At 48.1% G+C, this 13,773-nt stretch overlaps 2 protein-coding genes across 2 annotated transcripts in view; one reads left to right on the top strand and one right to left on the bottom strand.

Annotated features, from left to right (window-relative positions):
- Positions 1 to 1,907, bottom strand: part of LOC144774080 (transient receptor potential cation channel subfamily M member 2-like) — a 358,014-nt gene extending 356,107 nt beyond the window's left edge. The window contains exon 1 of the mRNA XM_078659107.1: positions 1,492 to 1,907. The gene's annotated coding sequence lies outside the window, so the exon portion shown is untranslated. The remainder of the gene's footprint in view (positions 1 to 1,491) is intronic.
- Positions 1,908 to 3,961: 2,054 nt separating this feature from the next.
- LOC144772130 (large ribosomal subunit protein uL29) lies at positions 3,962 to 4,395 on the top strand. The gene has a single exon (XM_078656289.1). The coding sequence runs from the start codon at positions 3,970 to 3,972 to the stop codon at positions 4,339 to 4,341; it is 372 nt and encodes a 123-aa protein (XP_078512415.1). The 5' UTR covers positions 3,962 to 3,969; the 3' UTR covers positions 4,342 to 4,395.
- Positions 4,396 to 13,773: the final 9,378 nt, after the last annotated feature.

Here is a 13,773-nt window from a genome sequence, read left to right as displayed (position 1 = left end):
GGGACAGTGCAGTGAGCACTGTGCACGGGCAGTGCTGCAGTGGAAACACCCTGCCTGACCTCAGTGATCATGGGACTGTGCAGTGAGCATCGTGCATGGGCAGTGCTGCAGTGGAAACACCCCGCCTGAACTCAGTGACCATTGGACAGTGCAGTGAGCACTGTGCACGGGCAGTGCTGCAGTGGAAACACAAGGCCTGACCTCAGTGATCATGGGACTGTGCAGTGAGCATTGTGCACGGGCAGTGCTGCAGTGGAAACACAAGGCCTGACCTCAGTGATGGTGGGCCAGTGCAGTGAGCACTGTCCACGTGCAGTGCTGCAGTGGAAACACAAGGCCTGACCTCAGTGATCATGGGACTGTGCAGTGAGCACTGTGCACGGGCAGTGCTGCAGTGGAAACACAAGGCCTGCCCTCAGTGATCATGGGACAGTGCAGTGAGCACTGTGCACGGGCAGTGCTGCAGTGGAAACACAAGGCCTGACCTCAGTGATCGTAGGACAGTGCAGTGAGCATCGTGCACAGGCAGTGCTGCAGTGGAAACACCCGCCTGACCTCAGTTATCATGGGACTGTGCAGTGAGCATCGTGCACGGGCAGGGCTGCAGTGGAAACACCCCACCTAACCTCAGTGACCATGGGACAGTGCAGTGAGCACTGTGCACGGGCAGTGCTGCAGTGGAAACACAAGGCCTGACTTCAGTGATCGTGGGACAGTGCAGTGAGCACTGTGCACGGGCTGTGCTGCAGTGGAAACCCCAGGAATGACCTCAGTGATTGTGGGACACTGCAGTGAGCACCGTGCACGGGCAGTGCTGCAGTGGAAACCCCAGGAATGACCTCAGTGATTGTGGGACACTGCAGTGAGCACCGTGCACGGGCAGTGCTGCAGTGGAAACACAAGACCTGACTTCAGTGATCGTGGGACAGTGCAGTAAGCACCGTGCACGGGCAGTGCTGCAGTGGAAACCCCAGGCATGACCTCAGTGACCATGGGACAGTGCAGTGAACACTGTGCACGGGCAGTGCTGCAGTGGAAACACCCCGCCTGAGCTGAGTGATCGTGGGACAGTGCAGTGAGCACCGTGCACGGGCAGTGCTGCAGTGGAAACCCCAGGCATGACCTCAGTGACCATGGGACAGTGCAGTGAACACTGTGCACGGGCAGTGCTGCAGTGGAAACACCCCGCCTGAGCTGAGTGATCGTGGGACAGTGCAGTGAGCACCGTGCACGGGCAGTGCTGCAGTGGAAACCCCAGGCATGACCTCAGTGACCATGGGACAGTGCAGTGAACACTGTGCACGGGCAGTGCTGCAGTGGAAACACCCCGCCTGAGCTGAGTGATCGTGGGACAGTGCGGTGAGCACTCTGCACGGGCAGTGCTGCAACGGAAACAGCCGGCCTGACACCCGAGCTCACCAGACTCTGCAGTGATATATCACAAACGTGCAACGCGGAGTAATTCACCATCAGGGGACGGCGCGCACCCACCTCAGAGCTGGGAAGGGCTGGTGGCGGCTGACATCCTCCCGGCATCGAAGTGGCGTGCAAGTGCAGCGTGCCTGTCCCGCAGAGTCACCAGTCCTCTCCTAGTACAGATGCGTGCAGTGTGCGTGCACTGCACGGGCGCCCGGTCCTCTCCGAGCCCAGGCGCGTGGATCAATCCTGTGCAGACACCGGGTCCTCTCATAGACACGTGCGGCGTGTCAATCTCTCGCAGGTCACGGGTCTTCACCTAGCACAGACCCTTGCAGTGCGCCATTCCTGCACAGACACCGGGTCCCTTCCCAGCACAGCAGCAGGCTGGGCTCAGCAGCGAGGCTTTAGGTCCGGATCAGTCCGTGCCGCAGAGACGGGCACCTTCGGCAGTGCTCGGACTGCCCTGGTCAGATACTCACTCCCCAGGGAAGAGCCCCCGCCCTGCCAGGATACACCACGCAGAGACCCGAGAGAACAACGCGATGTAATACTCCGAGATGCAAGCAGTAGAGTGAAGGAAGAGGGAGGAGGGAGGCGGGCAGGGGCAGCCTAAGGTAATACAATCACAAATACAACTACAGGGGTGCACACCTCCCTGGGAGGGCTCTGGGCGAGTTCTCTCCATCCATTGGTCTATTGCTGTGTCATTCACGCTCTGCTCTCCCCACCGCAGCATTGATCACTGGCTATTGGGCCCGCCCACTCCAGCCATTGGCTCTCTTGCACCGACTCAGGTATTTTCCTGATCACATATGTACATCTCTCCAACAAGCATTTGCAATGCAATCGGTCTCGCCTTTGGGACCTTATAAGTGTTTATCCATGCAGCACATTACCCTGGGTGCTGCGCCACCAGGGACTAGAGCTGCACGATCACTACCCACCAGGTCCTGCAGTCTGACCAGGGATGCGTGCTTGCAACAGGAGACATTCATGGAACATTCCAAGGCTCCTCAATGCACAGACAGAAAGACAAGTGCCTCGATGCACGCATACAGCACTCTAGCACTATGTGTGAGACTGCAAAGTACTAGGAAGTAACATAAAATCATGTACCTTCCCTGGTCTGCGTCACTTTGGGCCGTTGAAGCAACAGAAAGGCAGTAAAAGGGCTGCCCAAGCTCCAACACAGAGCACACCCAGGAGGTATTGTCGCTTATAGGCTCTTAGATCTGCCGTTCATGGGGAAAATGGAAACACAAACAAAATCCAGCTTTGAAGAAGGTGAAATTGTAACAGAGGCTAAAAGCAGTTGTGAAAATGGCCCTGTGTGTATTGAGTATTTTAAGAGGTAATAAAAAATCTGGATGAAATGATGTTAGGTGAACAAAGCTAAATTAGAAAAAAAACAATGTGTTTCCCTAAAGAAAGCGTGCACATACTGAAAGGAGGCAGATGAAAACGTTAACTCTTCAATGCCCATTATAGCCCGGTATATTCATTTGTTTTGAACATATTGAAAAACAGTATGGGGCAGATTTACAAACCCCTTGCGCCACTTTTGCGTCACTTTTCCCATGTTAAAAGTGACGCAAATGTGGCGCAAGAGGCTTGTAAATCTGCCCCTATGTATTTACCCACCCCAAAAAGACATCAGAAAACAAACAAAGTATTTGCGCCTAGCCAGGCCCCCGCTGCATGGCATCTGGCGTTCGTGGGAGACTAGAAACAAGGGCATATTTCAGCTGCAAGGAAGGTGCTCCACGTTATTTAGGAGGGGGCATACATGGGTGTAAAATGCTGTTAGGGGAACAAAGCGGGAAAAAACGACGCAGTCCACTGAAGAAATCCTGCAGGTACTGAAAGGAAACCAATTAGGGACTTAGGCAGATATCCAGAAGGACAGATGGTACAAGAATTTCCCATAAAAGAAGAACAACTTCCCTCAGAAACTAACCAATTCCCTACTCTCCCTCCCCCCCACGGCACTGTAGAAGATACTGTGACCCCAAGGCAGCATAACATCACGTGAGGGCATTTCACAACAGTTGATCAGTCCCTGGAGTAAATACAGCAAGAGCATCAAGTTACAGCATCTATTGCAAATCAGGGTTGCCCAGGAGATACACAGAAAGCGGAGCCCAGAAATCTTTGGGGGGGGGGAAGTCTCAGGCAGTTCCTCGGTGTATATCCCAAGTTGTTCTGTGTAGTAGAGTAAATCCAGAATCAATTTTTCCAATGTCGGGAAAGTTTTAGACCCCCAGCATTGCGCCACCACCCTCTTGGCCAGTAAGGTCAAAACAGCCACCAGTCGACGATACCCACCCCAAGAGGCAGACATCAGGAGCACACTGCACCAGTTCAGCTATGACTTTCGTAAGCATATTCGTGACCTTAATCCAGAAGTTGTATATTCCGGCACAATTCCATGCGAGGTGCATGAAATCAGCATCACCCTGCCCACAGGGAACACAGCAAGCACTCTCACACAGACCATAACGCTTCAGTTAATATGGCAAAAATCAAGGCCCGTGAGGGCTCGCAGCAAATATGGCAAAAATCAAGGCCCGTGATCTGCGTGGTAAGAAGAAGGAAGATCTTCTAAAGCAGCTTGATGACCTCAAGGTCGAATTGTCGCAGCTCCGGGTTGCTAAAGTGACTGGTGGAGCTGCATCCAAGCTGTCCAAGATCCGGGTTGTCCGAAAATCCATTGCCAGAGTCCTTACAGTCATCAACCAGACACAGAAGGAAAACCTGCGAAAATTTTACAAAGGCAAGAAGTACAAGCCCCTTGATTTGAGGCCCAGGAAGACTCGTGCTTTGCGCCGTAGACTCAACAAACACGAGGAGGGTTTAAAGACCAAAAAACAAGTCCGAAAAGAACGTCTATACCCAATGCGCAAATTTGCTGTGAAAGCTTAAATGTGTTGTAGAAAATAAAGGCTATATGGTTGAGTAAAAAAAAAAAAAAGTAAAGGGTATAGTAAAGCTGATGCAGGTATTTAAAATGGATGATGCGGAGGTTATAATTTGCAGTTAATCGGCCTGTCAGGATGCAGCAGAACCTCCACACATCCAGCGACAATGAGTTCCCTAGTATCTTCACCCAATTATTGTAGGAAGGGGAGTCGAGCTGTTCTCTTTCCCTAAGGGACATATTAAACAATCTTGTGATCAGGCCCTTCCGTTCCGCGCCTGCTAACACCTCCTGCAGTGCCAACAGCGTCTTGGGTTCAGCCAGGTACTCAGGGCAGATGGTCCTAACCGCCTGCCGCCCACGAACATAAGTGAATCCAAGAATGAAACCCCGGTCCTTGCGCCTGCGCACAGAGATAACATAGTCGCATGTCCGGAGCTTCGAAGCCTCTCCGCTCGAAAAGCAATACCAGCACGTTTCAGCTACATCTAGGCTTCTTGCCACCCCACACAAAGGACAGTAGTGCTGACTGAAGCCAGTGAAACACTGCAAGAGGGAGGCGGATGGGAATTTTAATAAACAAATAGAGTAGTTTGGGCAAAAGTCGTCATTTTAACTACAACAATACGGTCTGCTAAGGAAAGCGGGATTTTGGCCCATTTCGCTGCACGTTCTGTAATTCTCAGAGATCACCACCTCTGGGTATGTAGCCATACCCCTAAGTACTTTACCGGGTCAGTTGACCATGTCAATGGGAAGTCTAGATTTACACGCTGCGTAGCAGCCGTCAGCGGGAAAACCGTTGATTTCGCCCAGTTAATGCCCAGCCCAGAAAAGTGTTCGAATTTGATATATTCACGTAGCAATTCAGGGTAGAACGCTGCACGTTCTCAAACATACAGAAGCATATTGTCGGTGTATAACAGGACTACCAACAGGGGCGGCTGGTGACATTTGAAAGTGGTGAGGCGTAAACTAATTTGCATATTGCAGCGAGCGTAGCGAGCGAGCGCAGCGAGCGAGCCCGAACCACCTTGCATCCATCCATACATCATTCATGCATCCACCCATCCACACATCCACCCACCCACCCATCCATCCACCAATTCTGCATTCATCCTGCATCCATCATTCATTCATGCATCCACCCATCCATCCAGCATCCATCATTCATTCATGCATTCACCCATCCATCCATCCTGCATCCATCATTCATTCATGCATCCACCCATCCATCCATCCTGCATCCATCTTTCATTCATGCATCCACCCATCCATCCATCCACCCATCCATCCTGCATCCATCCATCCATCCATCATTCATTCATGCATCCATCCACCCATCCATCCACCCATCCATCCACCCATCCATCATCCATCCTGCATCCATTCCTGCATCCATTCATGTGTCCACCCATCCATCCACCCATCCTGCATCCATCATTCATTCATGCACCCATCCATCCATCCACCCTGCATCCATCCATCCACCCATCCATCCACCCATCCACCCATCCATCCATCATTCATTCATGCATCCATCCATCCATCCACCCACCCACCCATCCATCATCCATTCCTGCATCCATTCCTGCATCCATTCATGCATCCACCCATCCATCCATCCATCCATCCTGCATCCATCATTCATTCATGCACCCATCCATCCACCCTGCATCCATCCTGCATCCATTATTCATTCAGCCACCCATCCTGCATCCATCATTCATTCATGCATCCACCCATCCATTCATCCACCCATCATTCATCCTGCATCCATTCATGTGTCCACCCATCCACCCACCCATCCTGCATCCATCATTCATTCATGCACCCATCCATCCACCCTGCATCCATCATTCATTCATGCACCCATCCATCCATCCACCCATCCATCCTGCATCCATCATTCATTCATCCACCCATCCATCCACCCATCCAGCATCCATCATTCATTCATTCATGCATCCATCCATCCACCCATCCATCCACCCATCCATCATCCATCCTGCATCCATTCCTGCATCCACCCATCCATCCATCCATCCATCCATCCATCCATCATTCATTCATGCACCCATCCATCCACCCTGCATCCATCCTGCATCCATCATCCATCCATCCACCCATCCTGCATCCATCATTCATTTATGCACCCATCCATCCACCCTGCATCCATCCTGCATCCATCATTCATTCATCTACCCATCCACCCATCCTGCATCCATCCTGCATCCATCATTCATTCATGCATCCACCCATCCATTCACCCATCATTCATCCTGCATCCATTCATGCATTCTCCCATCCTGCATCCATCATTCATGTATTTTTATGACCATATAACTTAGCACACAGCTTGTCAGTGTTTAATACCAGTCTCGAACCTTGTACTCCAGCACCAATGATACATGATTAATATTAATTGTTTTTAAAAACATGTATTTATTCAACACCAATTTCACACCTTAGTCGGAACATCATTTTTATTTGTTTTTTTAAATATCTATTTATTTAACACCAAAGTAAGTCATGTATACATTTTTATGGTTCGATAAGAGGCTCGAACCTGGTTTCCCAGCACCAAAGTCGGCCGTGCTATCCGTCAGGGGTTATGTAACCGGGCTATGTAGTGACCAGCCAATCCTGCGCCAGGATTGGCTGGGGGGGCACCATGACTCCTCGCCCAGTCGCCCTGTGTAACCCCGGGGGCTGCGGCCCGCCCCCTGGTCCTCTCTCTAAGGGGGAATTCACAAGAAAACGATCTGCGCATGCGCGGGCATGTTTGTGCCCAAAAATACACTTGCGCAGCTGCAGCAGCCCGATCCTTCCCCCCCCCCCCCCCCCTTGCGCACTCCGGGAAGGTCGGGTGTCTCCCGGTTTCCCGGCCGGCAGATAGCGCGATTTTTTTAAATAATTGTGTTTGGCTTCTAGTGACGACGTGGTGGGTCCATGGGGCTTAGTGGGGCTTCGCCCCTACGCCCCAATGGACGCACCGCGCCTGACTACCAATGGTTGCGGTCTGAATCGCAACGCCGCCTGTGTATGCCGCTGGCGAAGCTTACAAGCCAGTGGCTCCAATGCAAGCGAGAAGAGCATCGACGACAGGGGGAAGCCTTGCCGCGTGCCACGCCTGGTAGGGGAAGCAGCCGAAACCCAGCCAATGACCCGCACACCTGCTGCAGGTGCCTCATATACCAGTTGTATCCACCGCAGAAAAAAGGGTGGCAGCCCCATCTGAGGAGGACTGTGAACATGAATTCCCATCGCAGGGAATCAAAGGCTTTCGCCGCGTCAAGCAGCACAGCAACCGCTGGAAAGTCAGCCTCAAAATAATGTAATGTGGAGAAGACAGTGCATAAGTTATGTGCTGTCGACCGGGCAGAGACAAAGCCAGACTGATCCGGGAGGACCAAGTTAGGAATAAGGGGTTGAAGCCTGCTGGCGATCATTTGCGCCAAGGTTTTGGCATCAATATTGATAATGGACAGAGTCCGGTATGAGCCCCATTGATTTGCAGCTTTATCAGGCTTGAGAAGCATAACAAGGAGGGCCTCTTTTAGCGAGGGAGGGAGAGTACCCGTGTCATATGCTTCCGCAAAGACATCCAGGAGTCTGGGTGCGAGGTCATCAACATATGCCTTGTAGAACTCACTAGGAAGTCCGTTCAGACCAGCTGCCTAATATGTGGGCACTAACATAATGGCCAATTTGACATCCTCAACGTCAAAAGGTTGTGTGATATATTCATGTTGGTCAGCAGACAGCCACCCCAACGCTATATCATCAAGATATGTGTTATATCCTGTTCATCTCTTTCCCTACTGCTCAGCCTGTGTATGTATGATGTCATTGGAATGTTCCTGTGTGCATGGTTTGAATGTGTGGTCAGTTTGATTGAGTGGGCTGAGCAGCTGGATGCTGCTCCCGGTGGGGCCTTCTCCCTTACTCCTGCTTACCTTCCTTTTACCTATTTTAACCATTAAATACCAACTTAAGAATACCAACGTCTACTGGATCTAATTACATAAATAAGTACCATAATACATTGCAACAATGGCGACGAGCGAGAAAGAACTACGTGTGCAGAAATTACTTTTGAAACATGGAATTGAAGAGATGGAAAATGAAAACTTTAAAAGAAGACAAACAACGCTTTTAATGCCCCACCGGTGTCATGTCACATCTGACAGCCTACAGGAAACATCTATAAAGAGGTATGTTTCAAGCGTTGGACTTTGTGTAGCTTATTTGAATTTTATAATTACAGACTTATTTACAAGAGTGCAAAAATTTCAACTTAGGACTGCTGTCAGAGTAAAACAGTAGAAAAATTATATATCTTTCATGCTGCGATGTTCAGAACCCAAGTTAAAAATGACTATTTATTTTTCAAGAACAAAGATATGAACCTTTCAGCAATTTAAAATGACCATTTATATTTCAAAGGCAAACATATGAACCTTTCTGCAATGTATCTGAAGCGACTGTTTTCATTTTGTCTAAAACCTTGAAGATAAAATAAACAGATAACTGCCCTATTTCAAAGTGGATTGTAGCGACGCTTTTAAGGAAAAGAAGTTTAATTTTTCAATTCATTGCCTGCAAGCTGCGACCTTTTTCAACTCTGAAGCTTCAGTTTTCATTAAATTTAAGAAGTTAATTGCAGCAGTGTTCAGAGATAATTGTGTACCAGCGCGCTCAATTTAACGGAGCATGTCATGTAAAACTCCGACCCTTTGAAGTAAAACTCTGACACTCACCGTCCTGTTTGGAGATGGCGGTTGAGTTGTCAGTTGGTCCGCAGCGATCCTTACCCTTTCCCTGCCTCAGGCTATTTGATGACGTCTTCTGAGGGTTCAGAGGAGTTGGCGAAGTGAAGCTCTCCTCACGTTCTGATGCTGATGTCACTCAATGAGTCACCGCCTCTGTTCAAGCCGCTGCTGATGTCAGTCGATGAGTCACCGTTTCTTTTAAACTGCAATTTCACCGTGAGCCATCAGGCGAAGACGTGACTGACAGCGTGATGTTTGCTACGTGCTGTCGTCATTTATCAGGCGCCTCCTGACGTGAAAGACACTAAATGCGCTGATGTCGTCCTGGATCAAACACTTTCATTTCTACAGTGTTTCTGTCATAATGCTTTGCCTTTCTGGATGTCTGCCATCGTATTTCATCATTGTGTCACAGCGACTGGCACGCTATGTTGTTTTTAAACCCTGCAAGTACCTGAAAAGTTTTCATTTCTATTCCAAGAGACAAGGTACAGTTTTTCTATTCAAGTCTCGCAATTCACAACATCTGATAAGACAACGGTGACTACTTTTATTATTTTAGTTTCTTATTTTACATCAGTCACTATTTATATATAAATTGATGTACATGTTCTGTTCTAAGTGATTTATGGAACTGTTATGTACTGAAATTGAGATATTGGTTTATTTGTGTTCTGAGTGATTTACTTATTATCTTACACTACTGAGAACTGTTATATCATAAAATTTATGAATTAATTTATTTACACTTTAATTTATAGGTTGATTTTAATGGTCAAGTTTTGATATGCTGAGTTCTGGCAATGTTTGAATTTATTTATGAAAATGAACCACATTTGTGCTCAATTAATTTGAGGTGTTCATTAAGTGTTGAAATTTATTATACTTAATTTTGATGAACCACTTATTTAACAGTGCTCTATTTTAGATAGAGGAGTTCACGTTGTTTTCTTGAACTTTGAGGAGTTCAATACCAGTGTGCATTTTTGGATTTGTAGTTTATATATTCTGCGGAGCCACATACGTGCTCATGGTTTGAGGCGCTCCTGTATTTCCTGAAGTTTAGTTCTCCAGTTTGGAATTTATGATACATATGTTGTTCAAATTTTATGAGGCTGCAAAGTCCTCAGCTCTGTTTATTCAAGTTTATTTTCCTGAACCACGCAAGTGCTCTATTCTACTAGAAGAGTTCAGTTATTGAGAGTCGTTAGGTAGCCATGTACCCTTGTACTAGGTATTATGCGTTTTGTTCTTTATACTTAATTTAAGTGATTTTGAACAACGTGGTAACTCCTACGTCCTAAATTTGTTATTCTATTGGGACACTATTTTGTTTAGTTTGATTCCCTAGTATTGCTTTTCGTGACAGTCTGGCCAACTGGCATGATTGGTAATATTTTGGGTTTTTCTTTGAGATGGGGGATGGTTGTATGTGATTTCTCTCTCCGTTTAGTACGAGAAGATATTATTCCTGGTTTTGTGCGAAAAGATATTTTTCCTCTCTATGTATCTTTCATGATGATATATTGCTATTTCATAATATTATTTACAGTTATTCATTTTCTATGATGATTGTTCATTTCATGATATTATTTACAATTATTCATTTCCTATGTTGACTGTTTAATTGTAATCCTGATTTTGTCATCATCAGGACTTACTGTATTTAGTTTCATCATCTCTCTTTTGTTTTCATTATTTTAAAAGAGGGAGATGTGTTATATCCTGTTCATCTCTTTCCCTACTGCTCAGCCTGTGTATGTATGATGTCATTGGAATGTTCCTGTGTGCATGGTTTGAATGTGTGGTCAGTTTGATTGAGTGGGCTGAGCAGCTGGATGCTGCTCCCGGTGGGGCCTTCTCCCTTACTCCTGCTTACCTTCCTTTTACCTATTTTAACCATTAAATACCAACTTAAGAATACCAACGTCTACTGGATCTAATTACATAAATAAGTACCATAATACATTGCAACAATATGCATTTATGTAAGAAGCTGACACATTCGCCTGATCCCAATAGAGTTCGGAGTAGATGTCAAGCACTACCCTATTAATTTCAGGAGTCTTATAGTGCTCTACTCCCTCAGCATCTAATATCTTAGTGATGTAGTCCTGGCTCTGGGGTGCAGCCAGTTTCTGAGCAAGCGAGCGACTGGGATGTCCCCCCCCATAATAGCGAACAGTACAATGCCGTGACCTGTGCGCCAGCTCCTGATCCACGGTATCATAATGTTCAGCTACTAAATCTGATATAGAGGCCAGTTTACCTGGGACCGGGTTTTGGGCGTACTCACGCTCTAGCTCAGTGATATCCTCAGCCAGTTTTTTTATCCCGCGTCAGAGAACCTTCAGGATACCTGCCTGCGCTCCCATACAGACTCCCCGGATGGTGACTTTGAATGCTTCCCAAAGAACCCCAGCGCTCTCTACTGAGCCCGTACTTTCCCTATAAAAATTGTTAATGGCCGTGCCTACCGTACACCTGAACACCTGGTCAGTAAGCGAGGAAGGTTGTAAACCCATTGAAGTGGGGGGGTGCTCACAGGCAAGGGCCTGCATCACCAGCAGCATAGGGGAGTGATCTGACAGTGTTCTGGCCAATTGGCGAACATCCACGACCCAAGTGCATGCGGTCTCGGAGAGGCGCCAACCAAGCGGGACCACATGCCATGCACTGTAGAGATGAATGTACTTTCATAAGCTCCCGGGTGCCGCAGGTGCCAGATAACATGCATCCAGAAGACCCACTAAAGTAACTGTTGCCTGTCCGTGTCATGTTGTCCCGGCACCCAGTCTGTCCAGATGCACATCCAGACAGGTATTAAAATCACCCCCCATATCAATTCAACAAGAGGAAATTTCAAAATGCGGCGCCAAACGTCTGGAAAGAAGGAAGGGCCATCGACATTTGCGCCGTATACATTCACCAGAAGGACTCCCACACGACCAAACCTGCCGTAGACCAATGCTACCCTGCCCAGTGTATCCGTTTCTGTGTTAAGCACAGTGAATGGGACCCCTCTCTTAACCAGTATCATCACTCCCTGGGGTAGGAAGAGTAAGAGGAAGTGACTCTCCGCCCGGCACAGCAGGCGCCAACATTCTTCTCCGAGTGCTGCGTAAAATACGTTTCTTGCAAGAACGCCCCTTGGATGTCCAGTCTGTCTATATGGGCCACCACAGAGCGTATCTTCTTGGGACTATTTAAACCACGCACGTTCCAAGTAAGGAACTTTATGTTACCGCCCATGGATATGGAAAATCAGATTTAGTCAATAGAGTGAGGTTCAGAATTAAAAACAGACTGCACAGGTACATTAATAGTGCAACAAGAAAGTGCCACCCCTCCTACCTAGCCCATCCCCACATCCCCCCACCTACTTCAGCAGCCCCAACATGCCGAAGCCATCCCTTCCCTGAGTAAACAATCCCCAACATGGAGAACAAAGTGTGAACAACTGTTGTTGGGGAACTCTCATGGAGGGAAACACCAGAGAGCTACTCGCCTCCCACTGAGTAGGTGGTGGCTGATCAGATCGAAAGACATATGCCAGGATGTAAAAACAGGTACAAATGTACATTGCATTACATACATACGAAGCATTTTAGCTGCTGCCCCCGCCAAGGTCTGGTGTGAGTGTTCAAGGGCCACAGAGGATATGGTCATGACACATCCTCCAGGAGGGAGAGGGGCCAGGAAGCATAAGGGGGCGCAATAATGGCAGCAAACACCTGATCATGCACGGAGGTAGAGGCACCGTAAGATAGCTCAACCAACCACTCGCCTCACAGTCCTCAATGTCAATATTTAAAAGAAAGAAACATACCACAGTGCCTGAATTCGGGGCCTGGCACACTGATAGGACCATAAACAGGAGTAGAGCTCACCACTGCCGATGCAGCCGGCAACTGTGCCTAAAAAGGGTAATCAAGGAAAAAATAGGCAATTCAAATACAGGCTACATATAATAACCTGCAGAGTTACAACCAACCAACTGTAAAAACAGAAGGTCCCAGCATGAAAATTCAAAGCGTGTCCCATACGTCTTACAATGGCCACAGACATAGATCATCTCCAGGTGCACAGTTACTGCTCCTCAGTGTCCAAATCCGCAGCAACCGCAGACCGTCTATGCTTCTGCTTCTTGACATGATCCATTACCGCTTAGGGATTCGTGAACATTTTGCAGTCCCCCTCCTGGCCCACCCGCAGGCAGAGGGGTACAGCATGGCATAGGGGATGCCTTCAGACTGCAGGAATTTTTTAACTGTGCCAAATTGCCGCCTTGCCGACTGGACGGCCACCGTGAAGTCAGGGAAGAAAGACAGCGTGTTACCTTGGTGATTGACTGTGCATTTTTCTCTAGCATGCCTCAAGATGACATCACGTTCCCAATAGTTTAATAGCCGCGCTATTATTGGGCGAGGTGGGGTGCCTGGCTCCCGTCTTGCCGCCAGGGAACGGTGAGTCAGCTACAAACATAGTGGACAGATTTTCCGGGCCAAAAATTTCTTTGAGCAGGGACTCGATGAAGGATTCCATCCTGCCGGTATTGGTGGACTCCGGCAGGCCAATGATGCGTATGTTGTTACGGCGAGACCGGGCATCCAAATTTTCATTATTTGCTTGTATAAGCGCTAGAACCTTCTCCATATGGAG

This window comes from Lissotriton helveticus, chromosome 8, assembly GCF_964261635.1.
Source record: "Lissotriton helveticus chromosome 8, aLisHel1.1, whole genome shotgun sequence".
Lineage (NCBI taxonomy): Eukaryota > Metazoa > Chordata > Amphibia > Caudata > Salamandridae > Lissotriton > Lissotriton helveticus.
This window is presented reverse-complemented; position numbering and strand designations above follow the sequence as displayed.

Coding starts and splice junctions, on each gene's coding strand:
- LOC144772130 (XM_078656289.1), top strand. CDS start 3,970: ATGGCAAAAATCAAGGCCCGTGATCTGCGTGGTAAGAAGAAGGAAGAT.